This window comes from Macrotis lagotis, chromosome 3 (assembly GCF_037893015.1).
Source record: "Macrotis lagotis isolate mMagLag1 chromosome 3, bilby.v1.9.chrom.fasta, whole genome shotgun sequence".
Lineage (NCBI taxonomy): Eukaryota > Metazoa > Chordata > Mammalia > Peramelemorphia > Peramelidae > Macrotis > Macrotis lagotis.
The window spans coordinates 2,548,507-2,572,430 of NC_133660.1; the positions used below are offsets into that span (position 1 = coordinate 2,548,507).

At 33.8% G+C, this 23,924-nt stretch overlaps 1 protein-coding gene across 4 annotated transcripts in view; it reads left to right on the plus strand.

The window, feature by feature from the left end:
• The window catches only part of GRID2 (glutamate ionotropic receptor delta type subunit 2), a 1,800,826-nt gene that overhangs the window by 1,710,520 nt on the left and 66,382 nt on the right, over positions 1-23,924 (plus strand). For 2 of the 4 annotated variants that reach the window (XM_074228052.1, XM_074228054.1), the window contains one exon: positions 9,877-9,939. The exons of the other annotated variants lie outside the window; for them this stretch is intronic. In XM_074228052.1, coding sequence (XP_074084153.1) covers positions 9,877-9,939 — 63 coding nt within the window. The remainder of the gene's footprint in view (positions 1-9,876; positions 9,940-23,924) is intronic. 4 annotated transcript variants of the gene reach the window in all.

Consider the following 23,924-nt stretch of genomic DNA (forward strand, 5'->3'; position numbering starts at 1 on the left):
TATGACCTCAGACACTCACTACCTGCATGACCTTGAACAAATCCCTTAACCCCAATTACCTCATAACCCAAGGCCATCTCCAGTCATCCTGTACTCCTGACTCCAAGGCTGGTGCCCTATCCACTGCACCACCTAGCCACCCCTTGCTCTCTTTTTTGATTGGTTTACCTTTATATTTCTTAGCCAGTACCAAATAGTTTGGGGCAGCTAAGCAATTCAGTGAATAGAGTATAAAACCTTAGAGTCAGGAAAACTCATATTCATGAGTTCAAATTCATTCTCAGACACTTACCTGTTTACCTCAGTACTTCATCTTTAAAAATGAACTTCTTCCTGGTTTAGGTATCAGCAACTTCTTTGTCTATTATTCCAGATGATATATTTAATGTTGGAATTAGTCGATCTTTAAATGTTTTGTAAAATATGCTTTTAAATCTATCTGGTCCTGATACTTTTTTTTCCTCAGGAACTCATTTATAGTCCATTTAGGGTATTACTGTTTGGAAAAAGAATGGGTTCCATGAGGAGTTATTGGCCTGATCACTAAGCTCAGTCCAGTTCTTAAAGTTGGGTCACCTAGCAGTTCATTGTTTGCTTCTGGAATCTTGCAAATGTTCTCTTTTCCTAGTATGTCAGTGGTGGCTGACGTAGCTACCCCTATTTCCCATTTCATCTTAAAAATGTCAGCATTCTCTCTTCCCGTCAACATGCACTTTGGTAGCTAAAGATAAGCCTTTTCTAAAAACACATTGGGTCCTAGTTTCTTCTCAGGGAGTAAAGTCTTTAGATTTGAAATTGTGTCTATAGCAAATCTAAATAATGGTTGATTGTTATATCAGTAAATGAATACAATCTTAATTAATTGGCAAAAGTAAGGATTTAAATACCATTCAGTCATGACTAGAAATATAAGATCTCATTCTCTGTGTAACTTAAATTAGCATTATGCAATTTGATAGGTTAACAGGTACCAATAACTTCCATTCAGTATATAGGTTATAATGATAGGATCAGACATATAGCTTCTATCATAAAGATATATATTTTTAAAGATCTTTTCCAAGATTATACAATGCTTTATATGTTATATTGACAAAGAAAGGGAAAATTTGCATGTATGATTATAATGTTGGACAGCAGTGATTCTAAGTACACCTTTTAAAAATGAGAATATCTATATTTTCACATACCCCTCCTACTCCTTTTTTCTCTTCATCTTTTCTGACAGTTCAGCTATCACTTAATGATAATTATGAATTATAAACAGAACTTATAATGCCACCTACGGATGGACTACTCTAATATGTCTTGTTCATTTTTAACTCTGGTTATTATTTGGCAATCACATTTTTAAAACTAATAGCCACACTCATACAGCACTCACTTTAAGATTTTCAGATCACTTTATACATATTATCTCACTTAATCCTCTCAATAGCCCTGGGGAAGTAGGTAAAATTATTATTCCTATTTTATGAAGCAACTGAGTCTGGAAGATGAAGTAATTTGCCCTGGGTCTGGAGTAAAGGAGGTTTTGGAATTAAGATTTTTCTCCATTTCCAGTACATTCTTTCTACTGCGTCACCTCAAAGCATTATTATAATTTTTTTCTAGAATTTTTTCATATGTCAATAATCAACAATACTGGTCTATGATTTCCATTTATCTTTTTCTTAATATTACCTATGTTACAGAATGCTAGTATTATATAATTAGAGAGGAACTTAGAGATCATTTTATAGATAAGAAACCATTTCCAGGCAAGAATCATTTACACTTCCCTGATTCTTTGCCTCTGAGTGCATCATTAAGTTGACTGACTCCTACCATGCAAGCAGAATCAGGAGTGTAAAGAGGTAAATGCCCCATTTCACATGGTTAACATTTAACATCCTTTACCTGTTGGGTGGGAGCTTTCAAATATTTTACAATTTGTATAACATAAAAATCATCAATGTTTTAAAGAGTTTAAATCCCAAAGTTTAAAAAAGCAATTGCACATGAAACAAGAATAGATTATACTTTTCACCCCAAAGTATTTCTCAAATGAAGACTAGAGCCACTGCTCACCCATCCTTGAGTGATATCTCTCTTCAGTTGAAATATAATGACTATTTATTTGAAACTAATAGCCTAGCCCAGGACAGCATTCAGAAATCTAGGAATAATTTGAGGTAGGCAGAATATGAAGACATTAGAAAGTAGGAATTGAATTTTAAAATTCATATTACATATGTATGTATGTATGTTTATACACATACTATTCTCTAGTAATCAAGTGAATCTGTAAGCTCACAGATATGAGTATTCTTTCTAATAATAAATACTATATGCCATCCATGTCTGCCTATGATGCCCTAGTTGATTTTCAAACATGTTCATCCATAACACAAGGATGAGACCTTTCTCTTGTTCTCTTGACATTGTAGGAACACCAGTGGCTATTCATTAGTTATCCTTTGCCCTCTCTATAGGGCAGGTCCATATTTTTCTCTGGTGAAAAAAATTCTCTAATGTCATGCTTTTCACCATTCCTGCATAATTCCTGTGTTGTAGATGATTCAAGTCCAAGTTAAACCCCTTCATTGGCATTTGAGTAATAATCAACTTTAGTTGTTTGAAAAGCATAGTATAGCTAATTCAATGTCACCAGAAAAATACTGGCATAGGAATAGAAGAATCCTGAGAACATCAAAACACCTCTAAGTTCCCAAAGGCAATCAAGGTCCCTTCCCCCCTATTTAAATCTAAGCCCTGCTTCCTGCCATATGTCTTGAAAGATAAAGGTCAAGATGACCAAGTTCTCTAGGTTGTCTATTCAACTGTTTATGTGGACAATAGACTTTCTCCAACTATTTGATCTTTTCCTTATAGAGAGTTAAGTTAAGCACTTTATAGATTATGAATCTCATTTAGGTAACTTTGCAGTGTTATGAGGATTTAGGACATCAGTACAATAGCATTCATAAGCAGGAGTTCTGTTAGCCCTCACCGACTACAGATAAAATATATGCCTTCAGTTGGAATTCTTCACTGTAACTAATCTCTTAACAGTAGCAAACATCTTTGGTATGCATTCATCTTCATGTTTTCTGTCCTGTTTGTTATTAATAAATAGAAAATCCTTAAACATCTGATGTTAAACCTTTCAAAGTTTCTTATATGGCTATGACATGTGCATGAGAAAAAAGTTTATTTCAAGTAAATCTTTAAGGTGGTAGTATTTTACTCTACCAAATCATAATCAACATATTTTTATAATCAACAGATGATAAAAGTGGCATCTTTTATTCATTACATCTTAAAGTCAGTTGTGTAAAGATGTTTCTACTGTGGAATGTGATTTGCAAAAGAATGTCTGTTTCATTCTAATTCTCTTATCCAAGATTTAAATAAATCATGTGCAGGTTATTCTCATAAAATTATTGTATATATAAATGTATCCATTGGTATACTTTCAGAAAAAACTTTTTTAAAATATTATATAATTTTCTTACCACATCTTTGGTATTATCTGCTTTCATTAACAATCCCTTCAAATTTACACCACCTCCATCTCAAATTTTCTCTGGATATGTTCATTCTAGTTTAACTACTCTATCTTTTTTGTTTGTTGGTTTTTAAATTTCATTTCTTCTGGTGGTATATCTGGGATTATTATATTTTCATACATTTCTATAAAAAAATTTTAATTCATGAGAGTAATCATAATCTCATCCATTTTTCTTTCTTTCTTTTATGGGGGCATTAACTTGAAGTCCACTCATGCATAGCAATTGGGATATGGCTGATGATGCAGAAAAGGAGACTGAGGAAGAATAGTAAAACAGGAGAAACTGGAGAATATGGTGTCATGAAAATCCCAGAAGGAGAGAGTGTTTAGGAGGGTGGAATGATCAAGCATTAGAAAAATAAATATTGATAAAAACTAAGAAAATGTATCTTATTTCAAAGTTATTGTTGATAACATTGGAGACAGCAGTTTCAACAGAGTAGTAGTTTTATAAGACAGAAACCAAGGGGTTAAGTTGAAGGTGAGGAAGTGGAGGAAACCAGTCAGCCATCTTTTTCTAAGGGTTTTGCAGTGAAAAGGAGGATACATATATAGGATGATAGCTTGAAGGGATGGCATCATCAAGTGAAAGTTGCTGCTGTTAAGGATGGCAGAGATATGGACAGATTTGTAGGCTAAATTGAAAGAGTTAACAGGGATTGAGTAATAAAGGTAAGGATTTAATCCAAGGAACAAAGTCTGATTCAAAAGTCATTCCAATTGGAAGTCTAACTTCCAATTATACTTTCCAGTTTCTAGTAGGCATTCTATATTGCTAATATATGTGTGTGTGTGTGTGTGTGTGTTATTTGTCCCAATAAATTGTGTAAAGTCCTAAAATGCCAGGTCTATTTTGTTTTTGTCTTTGTATCCCTAGTATCTAGTCAGCACTTACAAAATGCTTATTTAGTTAGCTAATTAGTTAATTGGCCTTTCCAAGGAGGTCAAGTCTTTCATTTAGCTTTACTCCATGAAGGGAGCAAATATCATCGCTATACATTTCAACACTTGAGACCTGCTAGCCCTGTCCTAGTTTTGGCTCTTTCTCAAAGCTCTGTTTTTGTCAAGTTGTCTGTGTATTATGACTGGTTTCAATCACCACAAAAATTCCAGTTTCAATTTCTTCAAATACTTTTAAGGAGTTTACTTTACTTTATATATACAAGGAAGATATAGAACTACGAGAGTCTGTGTGTCCCTATTACCACACACTAATTCTGTATCAAGAAGAAAGTTCCCAGAGGTGGGTCTCGAAGGTCCACAAGCATTTTGCTCTATTCCATCAAGAAGGTAGTTTTTTCTCATGATTCAGAGCCCTGCAGGAATGCAATGTGAAGACTCTGAATCATTCTAAGAATTGTTCTACATTGCCATTTCCTCCTTCTAATAAACTACAGTTATCCTTGCATCTCAACTTTTCCCAGAGCAGTTTTGACACATTGTGGATCAGCATAAGAAATTAAAGGGGAATTTTGGTGGAGTTTTGTGGAAGCTGTAGATGACACAAAAAGGTCAGCAGATGACACAGAAAAAGTTTAGAAACTCAAAAATGTATAACAAATATATATATAAAATATTGTATGATATCAAGATATTTTATCTTTTAATACCATAATAGTTCAAATTTCTTCTCTAGTACAAAGAGAGAACCAAAAGATTTTATACAGATTTTCCAGACTACAGAGCCTCCAAAACATAGAAGAGATTACTATATTTAAAAATCAGACCACATGGAATAAGAAGAGAACAATATAGTATGTTGTTCTGTTTTTCAGAATTAAATACCTAAAAATAAAACAAAGAAAATGACTTTAAAAAAGAGAAAGTGAGTGGGATGAACAGAATCAGTGACAGGCAGATTCAGTGACTGGCTTATTTTACAATTATATTAAATTATCTATTGTATTAATACAATAATTGCAAGTAGTTTACGATACAGAAAACACATGTAAGCCTAGCCGTAACCTTTGTGCTAACTTTTCACAGCTCTCCATCTGTGTTAGACAAGAAAACCTCAGTGTTATTCAAATCAGGCTTTGATTGGTCTCCAAACATTACTAGGAGCTGTCTTAGTCACAACAAACCAAGGGCAGAATTTTAGAATACTTGTCCTGATATATAGCTTATGTAGCTTCTATAGTTTATATAGATATATAAACATATATATATATAAAATAGTTTTATGTATATAACATAGGTTTATGTATTTGAAGTCTGTATATATATATATATATATATATATATATAATTATACATGTATACATAAACATTGTGAGAAAACAAAATTCATTTGATCTCAACTATGTAGCTTCATATTCTTGGAAATACTTGGATGCCCAATTGACTAGGTTTCATCTTGTTGTGTCCCTTTGTATCACTAAGCTCATGGTTATTCAAAGCATTTCTGAACTTCTAGAGAGTAACACAAGTTGTTTATATATTGGGGACAGTCTTGTATTACCTAATCAATGTTCAAATGTCTTTTTACCTTGAAATTTGACTGCATTTAACTATTTTAAAAATTAAATATGCCAAAATTGATATGCTTATTTATGTTCTTTAATATTTGAATTCAGATAGAGAAATAATTCTTTCTCCTAAAGATGCAAAATCTACCTGTACTGTTTCCCTTTACAGAATTTAGTTCATGGACACTGAGGATGGGTTGGCACAGATGGCCACACACATATTTTCCATTATTATAGCACCAATTCCAGAGAACAATAACACATTTGAAAATGACTCCTGAGGCCTGAAGAAATAATGTATAATAACTGAGTAAATGTTGTAAACTGTGAGCTCAGTATAAGGGTTGAGTAACCATGGCTGGGAATAATAAATTGCTTGGCCATTTGTTCCAAGCTATTCTAGTTTATTTGCAAACTGAAAAACACCCCATGATCGCATGAAGAGATAAGGGAAGGACATCTCTCCTGACTCATGAGCACTGGAACTCTGCACATGGAATGACAGCTTTGGGAATGCCCTTCTGAAAGGGAGTCTGGCAACCTCCTTTCCTGTACTGTTTATATAGCAGTTGTGGTGAATTTCTGGTGGGGGGAACCTCTCTTTCTTTGCCTTTGAAATGGTGTAACAAAGGCTTTCTGCTAGCTTCTGGCTATGTTCCAAATTAGCCTCCTTGGAAGTAAAGAAAAGGTAACATTTCCATAGCAAAAAAAGTATGAGAACAGATTCTTCCTTCCATGTTAGGGATATTAATTAGTAAATTCACTAACTCCAACATTGTCCCCTATCCCTATTCCATGATAAAGGCTCTAACAAAGAATTTTGTAAAATTTGAATTCCAAAGGGGTCTGTCAATATGCTAGTCATGTCCAACTCTTTGTGATCCTGTAGAACCAAGTACAACAATACTGTTCATATTTTCTTGTCAAAGATACTGGAGTGGTCTGTCATTTCTTTCTTCAGTGGATTGAGGCAAACAAAGGTTGGGTGACTTGGCCAGGTCACATAGCTAGTAAATGTCTGAGGCCACATTTGAACTGAGGCTTTCCTGACTCTAGACCCAGTGTTCTATTTACTGAACCATCTCACTGTCTCTCTGTCAACTTACATATTTGTTTTCCCAATCCTCCTTTTAGCATTTCTTTCATATATGAGCATAAACAAGGAAACATGACTTAGAAAAGGAATCCTGACTATGAAAGGGGTCTTGAAACAAAGAATTCTTAGTCTAATGGAACTGTGAATGTCATCAGTATGATGCTACACATTTGGTATGGATGGTGCCACAAGGACCAGAGCAGAAAGAATTATACTTCCCATATGAAATAATTTTTCCCATGTTTAAACTCTTCATCTTAATAACCTCATAAATAGTTATTAACTTAATCTATGGGACATTTGGATAATATTATTATCATAAAAGATTAAAAGTTCAGAATTAAAATTTCAATTTTTCAAATGCTAGAAAGTTGCTGGTCAATTGTTCCTCCTTATCTACAAGTTTCAGCACAAGCTGTTTAGATGATGTAGCATTCAAAAACTGAATCTCAACTTGATATTTGAAATATGTTGATAATAAATTGGTCCTAATTAAGGCAAACACACTAAAGGTGTTCTGAGTATGCAAATGATAAATTTAAAGATGTCCTTGATACTGATCATTTTTCTAGCAAATTTTAGTTTTGCTCCTCTATTGAAGGAGGAATAGTCTTTATTCCTTAATTCATAGATTCCTGGCCATTTCAAATAGTAAAAAAGAATTTTCCTCAGTTGACATTCATAAAACAACTAGAACATGATCTTTATTTGAGATCCACTGTCTGAGATAGTGGTGCATGAAGGTGAGGCCAGGTAGGATCATGACTTGCCTTTCACATACCAACTTTCATTTCTCTTTCTGGGTCACACATCAACCCTGGATTTGGAGTCTCAAGCTAGATCACTGAATTAGCAAAGTGACCAGAAACAGGCAGACCTCTCTGAACTTCTGTAAAATGAGCTGCAAAATGAGATGATGGTATTTAATGCAACTTGTGCTATATGTCTCACAAAGTTATTTTAGGAAAGTGCTTTACAAACTACAAAATGCATTCCCTAATTCCCCCTATCATCTGGTTTCCCATTACTTTTTTACCTTTATCCCATACTGCTGTCATACATGGGTTCTTTATTTGAGCCAAAGTTGATTAGTCTCTATCCCTTGTATTATTTCCTCTCCCATTTCTGTGACTTCATTCATGATATCCCCCATGACCTCAATGCACATCTTCTGTTGACATCTAACTCTTCTTTCAAGGACCAATTTGGATCATAACATTTTCATGTTGTCCAGTGAGAAATACAGTTCCTCTTCTCAGCCCCACCAAGTCAACTGGAAGTAATCTGTCCCCCCTCAAATTTGTTAAAGCTTATTATCCAAACATCCTCTTTGCATTTATTCCTCTTTGTCTAGTGGGTAGAAGGAAGTATAATTTCTCTGGGTCTTAATTTCACCTAGGAAATGAAGAATTTGAACTGAATAAATTCTGGTCTTTTCTGACTCAAAAATTTTGTGATTCTAGCTACAGTGTTTTGAAAGTTCAAAGAGGGAGGGGAGGAATGATGGCAGGCAAGACAAAAAGGAAGATTAAAAAACTTATGAAAATTAGTAGTAGGGGTTTCAGATATGAATATGAGAAGGAATTTGAACTGGACCTTGAAACAAGGACTATTAATCGGATAGAGAGAAATAAACTCTTCATATCGCATTTTACAGTTTACAAAAGAGCTTTCATGTATATTTTCTCATTAATATTAGTAAAAACATTGCTATATTACAAGTGTAGAAACTGAAGTTTCATGAACTCAATTGATCTTACAAACATAAGAAATCGGAACTAGACTTGGGAATCAGGTGTTCCACAGGAAGGAAACAATGTAAGAAAAGGCAGACTTAATGATGGGAAAGTACAAGACATGTTCAAAGGATTTAATATGACAATCCTATGATTATGGAGGCTTCAGAACTCATATCTGAAACATTAAGTTTTTTTGAAACATTAAATTTAAATTTTTTTTTCCTTTTCTATTATTGGGTCAGCTAAATTATATAATTATTCCAGTCAGAGGTAGTAAGAGTAATAATTCATGTTTATATAGTACCATGAGATTTATAAAGTGCTTTTCTCATAAAAGTATTAATACATATTCCATTTCTAGGTTCTTTTTAAAAAGTATATTACTTTGAGTTATAGAGTTTTTAGACAGCAAAATATTTCTTATCATAAAATATTCTCTCTATTGACATTTTTAAAAGAGTTTTTTTAAAGGGAAAATAATCATTCCAATTTAGGAACTTTTCATACAGTATTACTTAATACCAACAAATTTGGCTCAAAATGTAAAGTACAAATGAGAATGTCATCTTTGATTCACTACAAAATATCTGTTTTCATACTTGAGTTAATTACTTACTTTAAACTGCCTAAAATGAAACTTAATGATGCTCTTTTAATTTTGACAAATGACAGATTGGTTAGGCCAAACTTCATTCAGAGTTTTGTGAAATAATTGCATGTTTCTTTTCCAAGCTTCTTTAAAGATAATTATCAGAGAATCAAAAAAAGATTTTATATGTGCTATTCTTGGCTTTGTGTGGATAATATGTCATTGGAACAACTAGCTGAAATTTGAAATACAAACTATAAAGAGAAGTTATTAGAATAGATATGGCCTTCATATTTATGAATCAGACCCTAAACAGTGTTTTGGGGTGTCCCAAACTTCTTAGAGCAGTTTTAAACTTTAAACTATTAGTTTTCATTGCTTAAAAATATACTAAGTAAGAATTTCAAGAATCCTTATGTTTTATTCCATAGCCATTCAGCATCCATTTTGGCATCAGACAGCTACATCTGTTATGATTTGTGTGAATATAGAAGGTAAGCTTATTTTAAAGCATCCAGAAGATTCAAATGACTGCATTTACATTGGATTTTTTGAAATGATCCAGGTTCTGACATCAAATGATGATAAGACATCAGTATGCTATAAAGCAACAATCCAAAATATATGTATAAGGCCAACAGTCTGCATTAATAACTTTATAATTCAGAACTTCTGGGTCATGTAAGAAATAAGATAATAAACTAAACATTCTCCCCAGTCCCTACAAATTCTGAAGAATAGAAAAGATGTAAAACAACTGTAGCCCATTCCATAAAACAAGAAAGTGATAAGCCCCCCAAAAGATAAATACCTTATGAAAGAACTCTGTTAAATGTTATTCCTTAAAACATTCATCTACCTCCCCCACCTCACTGGTCGTTATTCTCTAACAGGAAAACACAAACCAATCCATAGGCATGTACCTACGACCTAAAAAGGTATATATGTCCCTTCTCCTTCAGACACTTTGTCAGTATACATACACATACACATACATACACACACACACACTCACCACCAATTTCCCCACTACATTGCAACAAGAGACAAATGTTGCCCAAACATGTGAAAAAATGGGAAGTTTGCTGTTTGGATATCCCCTAGGTTAGGAAAATCTGCAAATCAAGAGTAATCCATCTCAAAAAAAAACTTATTAGGTAATTATGCCATCTCTTTCTTTTTCTTCCTTAAGGATATGATTTCTCTCTCACCACATTCAACTTAGATCAATGCATACCATGAAAGCAATGTAAAGACTAACAGACTGCCTTCTGTGGGGGGTGGGGGGAGGGAAGCAAGATTAGAGGAAAAATTTTAAAATGCAAAATAAATAAAATCTTTCTCTTATTAAAAAAATTAAAAAATAAAAATACTTTCAAATAAAAAATACTCCACCTCAACCCTGTAGAATGCCAGTTGATTCAACTCATCCAGAGAAGGAAAAATAAGATCCAGGAAAGGAAAGGTATCTGAAATCCAGTCACAGTCAGTACTATCCTCTCCAAAGCTACTTAAGTAGGGCATGGACTAAGGCTAGTGAAAAGTAAATATTCCATTGTTGGCAAGAGAGTAAGCATTAAGAAAACTGTCATAAAGTGACAGAAAAAAAAGGAAAAAATAACTAAAATATAAAACAGTTTAAGAGGGAAAAGCAATTTAAGTTTGAAAGATAAAGAAAAAGCAGATAACTCTAAAAAGAGGTTACTAAAATTAGGTGAAAAGATGAATGATAAATCCTCAAAGAAATTACAAAGAACCAAACCCATATAATAAAAAGAAATTAAACCCATTTCCAATGTGAAACAGAAGCCCATAGAATCCCACAAGAGCTTGGAATAATAAGAAGATAGAGAATCATTCAAAAGAGAAATTAAAACCATAAGAGAAGTTAGAAGGGAATAGATATGAAAACCAAAATACTCATAACAGAAATAATTAACAGATAAGAAATATTTGTATACATTGGAAAATGTATCCAAAGAAGCAAAAAAAAGAGAATAACAAATTTGAGATATAAAAAAATGAAACAAAGCAAAGGCAATAGCACTGAAGGAACACATGATCTCTGAAATAACATTGAATTTGAAAGCATGATACACAGGAAAAACTTAAAGATGATGAATCTCCTAGAAGTACCTAACAAATCAAATATCCTGAACCCCATATTGTAAAAAACAATACAATACAACATCAAAAGAATCCAGAAATTACCTCTTAGAAGTGGGGAAAAGCCCTACAATCCAAGCTCCATGACACATATTGTTTAAATATAGCAATTCAAATGACAAAGAGCAAATTCTACATATATCAAGGAGAAAGACCTTCAAATAAAAAAGAAAAGAAATTCAAATAACTCAACTAGTTTGCACTCACTAGAAACTTAAGGGGGAAAAAAAGGATTCTGAAAAATCAAAAGCCTTAAGACATCCACCCAAATGACATACCCTAAAAAACTTGAACAAAAAAAATTATCAATTTTTAAAGCTTATTAAGGCACCTGGGTGGAGGAAAGGAAATAAACAAGCAGACTATTTGACTTTCAGACACCACAAAACACAGAAAAACAAGATAAATGAAACTCAAAGAAAGAAAAAGAAATAAATTATTTCATTTCTAAAGATTATTTAAAAGAACAAAAAGAGAAATGCTAATCTGGGTTAAAAAAACATCTCAACAGAAGAATCAGGAGATTTTTTTCCTTAAGTATACAAGGGGGTAAATATGAGGGAGGGATTTAAAAATAGAAATAAAAGTAAAGAGAACTGAACCATACTACCTCTCTACTGGTGAATCAGTACATTTTGCAGAAAAGAATTAGAAAATAGGATAAGGACCTTGGTAATAGTTATGGGGAATAGGTTGTGTACTCATATGGGTAAAAATGAAGGGAAGATAATTGCCCTAGGTCTCTCTCCACTCCAGTTCATTCTTTATTTAGCCTCTAAAATGATGTTTATGCATGATATTCTTTCAACAAGGATGGGGGTTGTAGGAGAATCAGAGATAGAAGAAAATGATTGACACCAGAGTAATGAGAGGTCGAAGTCCCATTCAATAACATACCTATTCGGAAAGAAGCATATTCTACAGTGAGAAATGGAGACCTTAATCTTTTGATAGATTTAATTTTGAAGGAGTTGGTAGAAAAGGAGATCGCTTCCTGAGGGAGGATGCATCTCCATAGAAAATTTCCTGCCTCAGGAAAAGGAAAATCAAGAGATCCTAGAAGCAACTAGCATCCAGAAGAGAGAGAATTTGAACCCAAAGATAATATCACATGGAAAATTGGGAAAGGAAATCATCATGAATAGATCAGAACAAAGAATAGGACTACATTTTTTGAAACACATTAATTTCAATCAAACAGCACAAACCTCATGATTTGGTGTTTCTAAAACTGAGATGCCTCTGGTCAAAACAGCAGAGAAGCATAGGAAGTGAAAGTAAGGCCGAAGTTTGGCAAGATGCATAAATGAATCAAATGTACTTATTTCTATTCTGAGCACTATGCTAAGTAGTGATGATACAAAAAAGGGGCAAAAGGCAATCCTTCAAGAAATTCACAATCAAATGGAAGAGACAAACAAATAATATGTATAATCAATCAAACCATGGACAGGATAAATAGGAAATAATGTAAAAAGAGAAGGCACAGGCACCTAGGTGGTGCAGTGGATAGATCATTGGCCCTGGAATCAGGAGGACCTGAGTTGCAAAAAGAGAAGGCACAATAAGTAAAAGGGATTAGGAAAAGCTTCCTTAAAAGATGGGATTTTAGATGGGGCTTGAAGGGAAACCAAAAGATAAGAGATGAGGAAGAAGAACATTCCAGGCATGGGAGACAAATGCTTGGAAATGAGAGATAAAATATCTTATTCCTGAGACAATAAGGAGGCCAGTAACACTGAATTGAAGTATATCTTGCAGGGAATAAGACAGGACAGTGAAGAGGATGGGGTCGGTTTTGAGTCAAAATCAATCCTTAAACAGAGGATTTTTATACATGATCCTAAAGATGAAAGAGAGTCCCTCCAATTTATTATGTGCACTTGCACTTTACAAAAATCATTTTAGAGGCTAAATGGAGAATGAACTGGAGTGGAGAGAGACTTAGGGCAAGCAGATCCATGAATAGGCTATTTCGGTAGTCTAAGCTTGTGGTGATGAGGACATACTCAAGATATTTCAAAATGAAAATTCAGGGGTTTCCACAGTAGATTGACTATGAGAGAGCAACTGAAAGAATGCAGAGCTGATAATGATACCTAATTTATGAACGGGGGGACTGTGAGGAATATTGGGAGGGTAGATTAGGGGAGAAAGATCATGAATTCAGTTTTTGCCATATCTAGTTTAAAATCCCTACAGAATGTACAATGAAATTTGAAGATATGAAACTGGAGATCAGAAGATGTGTTTGGGTAGACTAATTAGATTTGAGTCATCAACATAGAAATGATTATTAAATCCATGGGACTAAAGAGATCACCAAGTGAAGTATATTCCTTCTACATGATGATAGTGACATGCTACTTTCATGATCTGGAAAAACTGTGTGATACATTTTGACCTTCTCTTCAAACCAGAGAAGACTGAATTTTTTCTTTTTCTTTTTCTTTTTCTTTCATGGAATGTTTACAATACATGATTGTAAAATTTGGGTTGATATTAAATAATATATATATATATATATATATATATATATAATGCATTTCTGAATTTCTAAAATTTTTTGTCATCTCCTGAATTTCCCATGTTGTCTTTAGTTTCCATAACCCCACAAATTTTGTTGATTTCTTTTGTTGATCCATAATGAATGGAAACTGTGATGGGTAAAGTCATAAAGTGACAGGGATAACTGTAAGTAAAAGGAGAAAAGGATTCAGAAGAGAGACCTATGAGTCACTCACAGTTAGTGGTCATGTCTTTGATGCGATTCAGCAAAAAAGACTGAGAAGTGGTCAGAAATATTGGAATAGTGATGGTATAAATATCTTGAGAAAATGTAGTATCAAGGCACAGGGGTTGATGATAGTGAGGGGAAGGTACTGAAAAAATAAAAAGGAAGGCTCATAGTATTAATATCCTTTAAAGCGAAAGGGAGAGAGAGAACATCAACAACTATTGACTGTGATACCCATTTTTCATCTTCATAAAATCTTTCCGAGAATGACCTAGTAGATATAATGAAAATATGAGAAACCCTTCATAAACCACTCTCTGCAGCAGACTTCTCACTGCCTGAAAGGCAAAACAATTACATTATTTCACCATGTTTAGTTTGATGATTACAAAAAAGCATTTGACACCATAAGGAAAAATAAAACAAAGAGAATCTCTTCCAATAAGAATTCTTTCATGCATATATTAAAATCATTTTTTAAAAATTTCTGACAAAGATAATCAGAGAGATAACGTTCTTATTAAAGGAAGGCATAGAGCAGGGAAGGTGGTGATTAGACAGTATAATTTCACTGGTATAGGGAACAAACCAGTGAGAAAAGTCACTCTCCTAAGACAGAGCGATTTGTTTCTAGAGTCATAGAGTTGCTTGCTTTGGTTTCTGATCTTCCAAATGAAACCAAGGTCTAAGAAAGTTAAATAATTTATGCCAGGTAACATCAGCAGAAAGTATAAAACCCAGGACCTCTGGTGCCAGAGCTAACATTTTTTCTGTTCCATAATGCTTCCCTATTAAGAAAAAAAAACAGTGATTTTAATCATACACTGTAAACAATGTGTGATTTTAATCACACACTGTAAACAATGCACACACAATGAAAAGAAACCAGCTCTTTTCACCATATAACCCTATTTGGTATTTTCTTGGCAAAGATACTGAAATTGTTTGCCATCTCCTTCTCCAGTTCATTTTAAAATGGGGCAAACAGGGTCAAGTGATTTTCCCCAGGTCACCCAACTAGAATGTGTCTAAGTTCAGATTTGAACCTAGGCCCTCCAGACTCCAAGGTCAGCACTTTATCGATTGTGTCATCTAACTGCTCCATATGTAGTATCCACCTCTCTATTTTTTGAGCACAATTACAAATTGTTTTGTAGAAAAACAGGATGAGTATATAATCTCACCAAACCATGCATTTGTATGTCTTTTCCTGCAGCACGTCCAACAATTGTGATTTTTTTTTTTTTGGTCATTCGTGCAGTAGAATGTCAGAATTTCTTTAATTTATATCTTAGTGATCTGGAACATTTTTTTTTAAAAATAGCTACTGATAACTTGAATTTCTTCCTTAGAGAATTACCCATTCCTATATTTTGACTACCTATCCATTGCATAGTTCTTGTTAAAGAATTACTTTTTAGCAACAACAAGAGCTATCTCAAGTAATAACACTTTTTATTACTATTTCTCAGCTTAAGAAAGTTTGCCTTTTGATTCTTTTTCTTGAAAGATTTTAATCTTTCCATTACAATAGTAGAAGTCCAGTCATTGGTTTTCTTTTCAACCTCAAGTCTGTGAATGAAAGACAGTGAATTTCTTTGATTTGGAGACATATCAAATCTAGAATCTCTAAGCAAAGCTCAGAATGTAATCTAATGCTGAGAAACAGGCCCAGCAAATGTCTATCATACTCATAGTTGTAGAGATTTGGTCTTTTAGGTTCATTTTGCACATAAATACCTTTATTCAAAGACAATGGTCGGATGTGGCATGCCAAAAATCAATTACTCTCCATTTTAAAAGATTCATTGTCACATTAAAAAGGTATCGTGATAAATGCTAAGGAACAGAAGATTCAATTTCTCAGTTCAAGAAAGGGATCCCATTCTCTCTCCTACGCACTATTAAAAATGCTCTTGGATCTATTTATAGTAGAACTACGCCAAACCATCTAAGGGTCACAGAACATTTTCAGTCATTGCACTTTCCAAACTGGTAATTATGATTCCCTTTCATGTCTTCTGAGAAAAGTGTTAGTCATTTATTTCAGGTTCACTTCTCAAGGCAGATTTTTTTATGAACTCTTTGTTGAACTCTTTCTTGTCTTGTCCTTCAAAGACCATAAACACAGGCTGGCTGTACTTTGTATTTCCAAATTTGTGTGTGTACATAAATGTTCAGAAGGCATTTGCACTGACACTTTTCCAATATAGCTAATTAGTGTAGATTTCTGTATGTGCGTATATGTATTTATATGTATAGAGAGAAAATATAGATTTACTATGTCTATATATGTGGCAAGTATTGCTAATGTTTACTTGCTTACCATAGCAAGCCACTAAAACAACTTGTCTCAAGGGGTTTAATAAACTATATTCATTCAGACACAGAGAAGAAACAAAATGTACAAGAGATCTTCTTTTAATGTAATCCATGTAAAAGGCACAAATAACAAAATTATAGAGAGATATATAGACAAAGATAAAGAGCAAAATTAACTATAAAAGGAATAATTTCAATTACATTAAATCAAAAAGTTATTGTACAAATAAAACAAATATAGCCAAGATCAGAAGGAAAGCAGAAAAGTAATGGGAAAAAATTACTTTCCCCAATAAAGATCTCATATCTCTAATATATAAAGAACTCTGTCAAATCTATAATAATATGTATCATTCCCCAACTGATAAATGATCAAAGCTTATGATTAGGCCGTTTTCCAAGGAAGAAAACTAAATAATTTATAGTCTTATAAAAATGCTCTAAATCATTATTAATATAACAAGTACTTCTTGTTACAGTAAAGTACAAGTAAACCTTGAGATATTATTTTAACACCTATAGGATTGCCTAAAATGATTGAAGGGAAAGCAACAAATATTAGAGGGAAGGTGGATATATTGGGACAATTTCATTGTTGGTGGAATTGTGAACTAAGCCAAACATTTTAGATGACAATCTGGAATTATGCTCAAAGAGTTATTAAATTGTCTATACCCTTTGATCCAGCAGGACTAGATCAAGTTCCAAAACTGAATAAGGAAAAAGGAAAGAAATCCATATGTTCTAAAATGTTTATAGCAACTCTCTTTGTGTTGTTATAGAACTGAAAATTGTAGAGCTGCCCATCATTTGAGGAATGGTTGAACATGTAACTTGATGGAATACTACTGTGCCATAGGAAAAAAAAAAAAAGCTAAATGATCTTTTAAAAACATGGAAAGGCATGCCTTTCCTAATGAAGAGTAAAATAAGCAGAAGCAAGAGAACATTGTATATGGTAACAGCCTATTGTTTGAGTACATATGTCATTTTGACTATACCCAAATTAAATCTAAAAGACATATGAAGAAAGATGCCATCTGCATTCAGAGAAAGAAATAATAACTAGATAAAAGTAATAATTGGAGGAAGAAAAAAGGGGAAAATTTTGTACATGACAACCTCATATATTTAAAAGAAATAGCAAGTTGTACATAATAAATGTGCAATCATCTTTTTTTATTATACTAGGTTATAAAAATACTTATTCCAGAAATTACAAATTTTAAAATAAATAAAATGATTATTAAGATATGTTTAATTCATATTATTCCCAACCTTCTTTCTCCATTTCATCTCCATTTTACCTCAAAATTCTATTTCTTTGAGCCTCTTTGTAAAGTGGGAGTGAATCTATACCTCAGAATCTCAAGATTCCTTCACAGCACAGCTCAGGGGTTGTTTGCTATCTAAGGTTTTTATTCACCTCTCCACCCACCCCCCACCCCCAACCAAGAGTTAGTGCTTTCTCCTTCTTGAAGTTAGTCAGTCAGTAGGTATTTATTAATCACTCATCAAAAGTCATAAAAAATGTTCTAAATCATTACTGATTAGAGAACACAAATGAAAACAACCTTGAGAAATCATTTTACACATTACCAGACTGGCTAAAATGATTGAAGGGGGAAAGCAACAAATGTTGGAGGGGATGTAGAACAAATGGGACACTTTCATTGTTGATGAAATTGTGAACTGAGTCAGGCATGTTGGGTGGCAATCTGTAATTATATCCAAAGAGTTATTAAATTGCCTGTATCCTTTGATCCATCAATACTAGGTAATTTTTCAAAGATGAATATGGAAAAAAGGAAATTATATGTTCTAAAATAATGACCCTTTCTCCTTCTTGAAGTTAGTCAGTCAACAAACATTTATTAATCACTCACCAATATTCACACTAAATCATGTGAATACAGGCAAAAGAAAGGCAAAAATCTATTCCTGGTCTTCAATTTTATTTTGTAAACTTTCTGAGATAGATACAAACAAGCAAATATACATACATACATACGTTCACATAGCTGAGTAATTCTTATTTCTCCCCAGCCCCATTCCCAATAGATTATGATCTCCTCCAGAATAGGGACTACTTTTTTTTTATTTCCCCAATACCTACATAGAGAAGAAAGGTGTATACAAAAGGTATTAACCACAAATATATTTTTATCTTAAGTTCCACTTAAAACAAATAAAGCTGAAAGTATCTATTTTCCAAAACATCTTCATAATTCAGTTTTAGAAGTTGCCACAAAATGATGAGCTAAGATGAAAAAAGTATTGCATTTTGATTAGAAACAGCTGAAGTTCAAAACCACGAGTTCAAATCCTATCTCTCACACAAAATAACAACTCAGTTTTCCTCTCATGTTCCAGTTACTCAAAGACCAAACATTACATAGGAGTTGACAATCTGCTGTAGGGAAAAGATTGTTTTCATTGGAAAAGTTCCTAAAATGATGAAATCAGTGGTCTAGGAAAAATTATGAATTCATATAATGTTTAGCTGTATATATTTCACAATGTTATTGTAAGAAATTTCAATGACAGCAAACCTTGTCATTATGTTCCCACAAAACATTTTATGAACGTATTCCATTTAATAATTTTTCTGTGGTTACCTTTGGTTTCTTCATTGCTTTTCATTTTTAAAGTTTTCTGGATTAGTTTCTATTAATGCTTTATTTTTAACCACGTATATCTACAGAACTTGTAGTAATGTGTAGTATGCATTAGCAGTATAATTGGTAAAGCTTCTAAAACCACTTATATTTGGTTTGTTCCTTTCCTTTTTGATATTTGTAGAGAGAAGCAGTCTGTCCCATGATTGACTAATTAATTAACCAGTTGAGGTGTAGCATATAAATAGGACACCAGATGGTGGTCCAACTGCATAAAAGCAACTTAATGACTTTCTTCCTAAATCTCAGGTAAATGTCCCCTGGTGGTAGCAATTGACCTCTAGGCTTAAAACCAGAAGGGTATGGAATAAATCCCTACCCATACATTGCCTAAAATTAGGAAGCCTTCCCATATCTGCTCTTTCAGGTTCCACTCCATGATTCAACACTTCCCTCTTCATTAATATTCATAAAAAATCATAGAAATCTTCAGTTTTTGTTCTTAACGTTCTTATTATTTATTAAAACAGATAACAGAGAAACACAAAAAGTGGTAAAAAGCCCTCACCTGGTCATTTGAAGGAGTCATTGCTATTTTTTGTTGACTTCTCTCTACCACTAGTTCCTCAGCACACATTTCCCTTTGGCCAATATGGAGAAGAAAAGGAAGGAATTAGGGAGATTAAAGAATTTGCTGAGGCAGCTAAGTGGTGCAGTGGAAAGAGGGTTGGGTCTGAAATCAGGAAAACTCATCTTCCTGAGTTCAAATCTAACTTCAGATGCTGATTCGCTGTGTGACCCTGGGCAAGTCATTTAAATCTATTTGCCTCAATTTGTCATCTGTTAAATGAGCTTGCAAAGAAAATGACAAACCACTCCAATATCTTTGCCAAGAAAGCACCAAATTGAGTCATGAAGGATTGGACAATACTGAAAAACAACTGAATAACAAGAACCTCCTTGAAGGAAAGCGTAAATAGGAACTGTGGGATTGTCTCTTCTTCATTTCATCTTAGTTATGTTTCACAATACTCTCCCTAGCCAGGTCCCATGGTCTGGCCCTTTCCATTCTACTTCTCATCTATTTAAGGTTTGCAGTACTACATCTCCCCACGCCACTGTAGAAGTAATCTCAGGGCCAACCTCTGCTCAGATGTAACAATATGATGATCCTTATTCCCATGGAATCAAAACCATGAAGGATTTAGTCCTCATGGGCACCTCACTTTTCTGCCACAAAACCCTAAAATTTAAGAAGATTCTTTTCTAGGACAAAATGAAATGGAAACCCAAGAAGTTGGTGAAATGTATACCTGTTCACATTTCCCAACTTCCATGAATCTTAATAATCTTTATCCTAGTCACTTCCAGGAAGTTTTGTGAAAATGCCATTTACAATGTGGTCCATGTAACTTTTTATTTCTCATTTAATATTGAACAATTCAAAAGTAAATTACCAAAATTAAAGAATACTCCCTTTGAAATCAGGGATTTATTTGCACCTATAACATGACTGACCAATAAAGGATGTACTAGTACAAAAACCTTTGGAAAAATAAATTAAAAAGACAGAGCAAAGAAAGCAAGCTTAGGAGAAAAAGTAGATTAGTGGTGTAGATGGTGGTCATAATTAGGGTGACTGTGGCAATCTTAAGTCAAAACAAAATATAGGGCTAGGAATTAAGGTATAATTATTGAGTCATATGGAGATTTCTTAAGCCTATTACAACTATTTTTGGCAGTAATTATATGACATGTAAAAGGTCATATAAAGCTGAGTGAATAATCTCTCAATGTACCTTCTCACTGAAATCAAAGAGATCTAAAATGAATCCCTTGTATATAAAATTATCATCCATCCTTCATACTTGAAAGGATCTATGACATCATGACGTTGCAATCATTGTACAGGGTGTTCGACTGTGGCTAATCAGTCTAACATAAGCATGGAAGTTATCTATAACCAAAGGTTGGGCACGAATAGTCCAGTTGAACAGTTGGGGTGGAAATGTCTCTAAATTTGTCTATCTCGTGTGTCCTTTGTGCTACTGTGATTCTGCTTTGCTCGTAGAACACAGCACCTGCTTTGATGTGGGCATGTCATGCTGGGTGGTCCTATACCAGCTTTTTCAATGTTTCAAAATCCATACTAAATTGCTCAAAGAGACTTTGAGAGTGCTTTTCCCCACTTCTTCTGACTTCCATGTGAGCACTTTGCCTTCTATGAGTTCTCCATAAAATAGTTTTTCAGTTAAACATATATTTGGCATTTGATCTACATGGCTAGCCCATCAGAGTTGCACAATCTGTGGGAGGTGTAGCATATAATGCTTGGTAGTTCAACTCAATCTTGAATTTGAATCCAGGCATTAGACTCCAAATTTAGGCTGCTATCCACCTTCAGCTATCTTTACAATTTGTCATTTATAGTCAACTGGAAAGTTTCCATTTCAATAACAAAAAAAAATAACTTTTCTAAAGAAAGTTTCCATGAATATAAACAATGATTGTCTTTTCAACACTATCACATTCATATTACCTAAGGATTTATCTAAGAATTCTGAAAAATCTAGCCTAGAAAGTCTGTTCAGCACACTTCCCACTTCACTGGTCATTATTATTACTACTACTAATAATATTAGTGGCAATGTTAAGTGGTGGTACAGTGTATAGAATACTGGACTAGGAGTCAGGTTAAGATCAGAACTTAAATCCAGTCTCAGTGATTTATTAACTGTGATCCTAAGGAAGTCACTTTCTTCTCAGTCTCAGTTTCCTCATCTATATAATGGCTAGTGTGTGCACACATGCAAGCACACACACACACACACACACACCACCTACCTCCGAGGGCTGTTGTGAGAATAAAATGAATAAATATTTGCAAAATGCTTTATTATTATCATTAACCATATGCTAGTATTCAGCTTCTCTACAGAACTTCATATTTGACACATTAACTCATTTTATTTTCACAGTAACCTCATGGAGGTAGGAAGTTATTATTACCCACATTCCAGATCTTTGTAATTTGAAACTCAAATTACAGTTTCAGCTATGTTAAGGCGTTTGCCCAAGGTTACTTGCCTCTTACATGGCAGATCTGTTCTTCAACTGGAGCTGTCTCCAATCTAGCGCTACCTGACCTATTCAGTTCCCTCATGTCTAAAAGGTCTCCATTATAGTTTGGAAAAATGAAATCAAATGGAGAGAAAACTATGTTATAATATACCCCCTCTTTGTTTCCCTACCCTGAAGCCTCATTTTCCCAGGGTAGTTTTATCTAGGATTTAAACATGTGGTCTACACAAAGGAAATATGTCTTGTTGCTTAAGTCAATGAAGCATTAAGGCTGTTATGTATTCCTCTGGGTGAGCTGTCTCATACGAGCAGCACAACAATAACTGCTGGCTGGGACTGTGGGCAGAAGGGTAGAGAGGGAGTCAATAATGAATTTTCTTCATCTCTGAATGGCTCCAGATGCTTTTCAAAGCTCCCAATTCTTTCCCTTCCTTCCTTCTTCTCTTTTTTAACGTCAAGATGAATTGATCCCAGACTGCTGCTTGAGCCTCTGACACTCCTGAATATGAAGGTGTCATTGTAAAATGAACCATAGCAAATTCTTAATAAGCTACCTTCAGAGAGAGTTATAGTTTTTGACATTTAGATAGAGACTTATCCTCTGTGCAGGAAGCTAACAGGGATGTGGGGAAAGAACGTAATTTTATTACCATTAAATTTATTTCATCCCTTACTATCTTGAGCAGTCATGTCACATGCCTTGTCAGCTTCCACCAACCAGGAAAAGTAGGGAAAGGACTAGTATGAGTTCATGAACCTGATTCCTAAACCGGTAAATAAAAGCCTGGAGCACTGAAACCAGAAATGTTATTTGGAGAAAATAAAAGTTCTAACCTCTGTGAAACCTTCCTTGAAATCAATAGTGTTAGTCCCATGTAAAAACCTTTATTAAACCCTAAACAACATCAGATTACTGCCAGGAACAAAGTGAACCATTTCACCAAGTTCATCTCTGATCATATGTTGATGAGTACTTTATAAGAGCTATGATCTATGAAAAGAATGCCAGAATGTATAATTCATAAATTTTGGGTTCCTACAAAAGCTTTGAAAGTATTAAATTCTTATTTTATATTGAAATAAGTCCATCTTATATACCCACTTTTTAGGTCAAGTGGTTAAATATTTAGAGCAGTACAATTTTATATGAATTTTTTTTCCTCAAAAGTATCTCAAGCTTTGAAAGATGCAAATATTATTACAGCTGGGAAGAAGTATCTCTTTATATGCCAAAAGCTTTAGTAATAAGCAAAATGAATGAGACTTGGTACTAATGCAAGGGGCATATTTGACTGCATTTGACCTCAACAAGACTTGGTGAGATAAAATGTATAGTGGAAGCATGGCTGTGAATATATGTTCTTTATTCAAAAGAAATAGAGAAGGGAGCAGTCAGCCTTTTACATGTGACAAAATTCAGGAAGTAGAGGGAAAAGAATGATAGAGTTTATTTAAGTAAAGCTCAATAGGGGTAGAAACATAGGTGTTTTGTTGTATACAATAAACTTAGAAATGGAAATACATGGGAAGTTCAGGGAAGAGATAATAAAAAAAT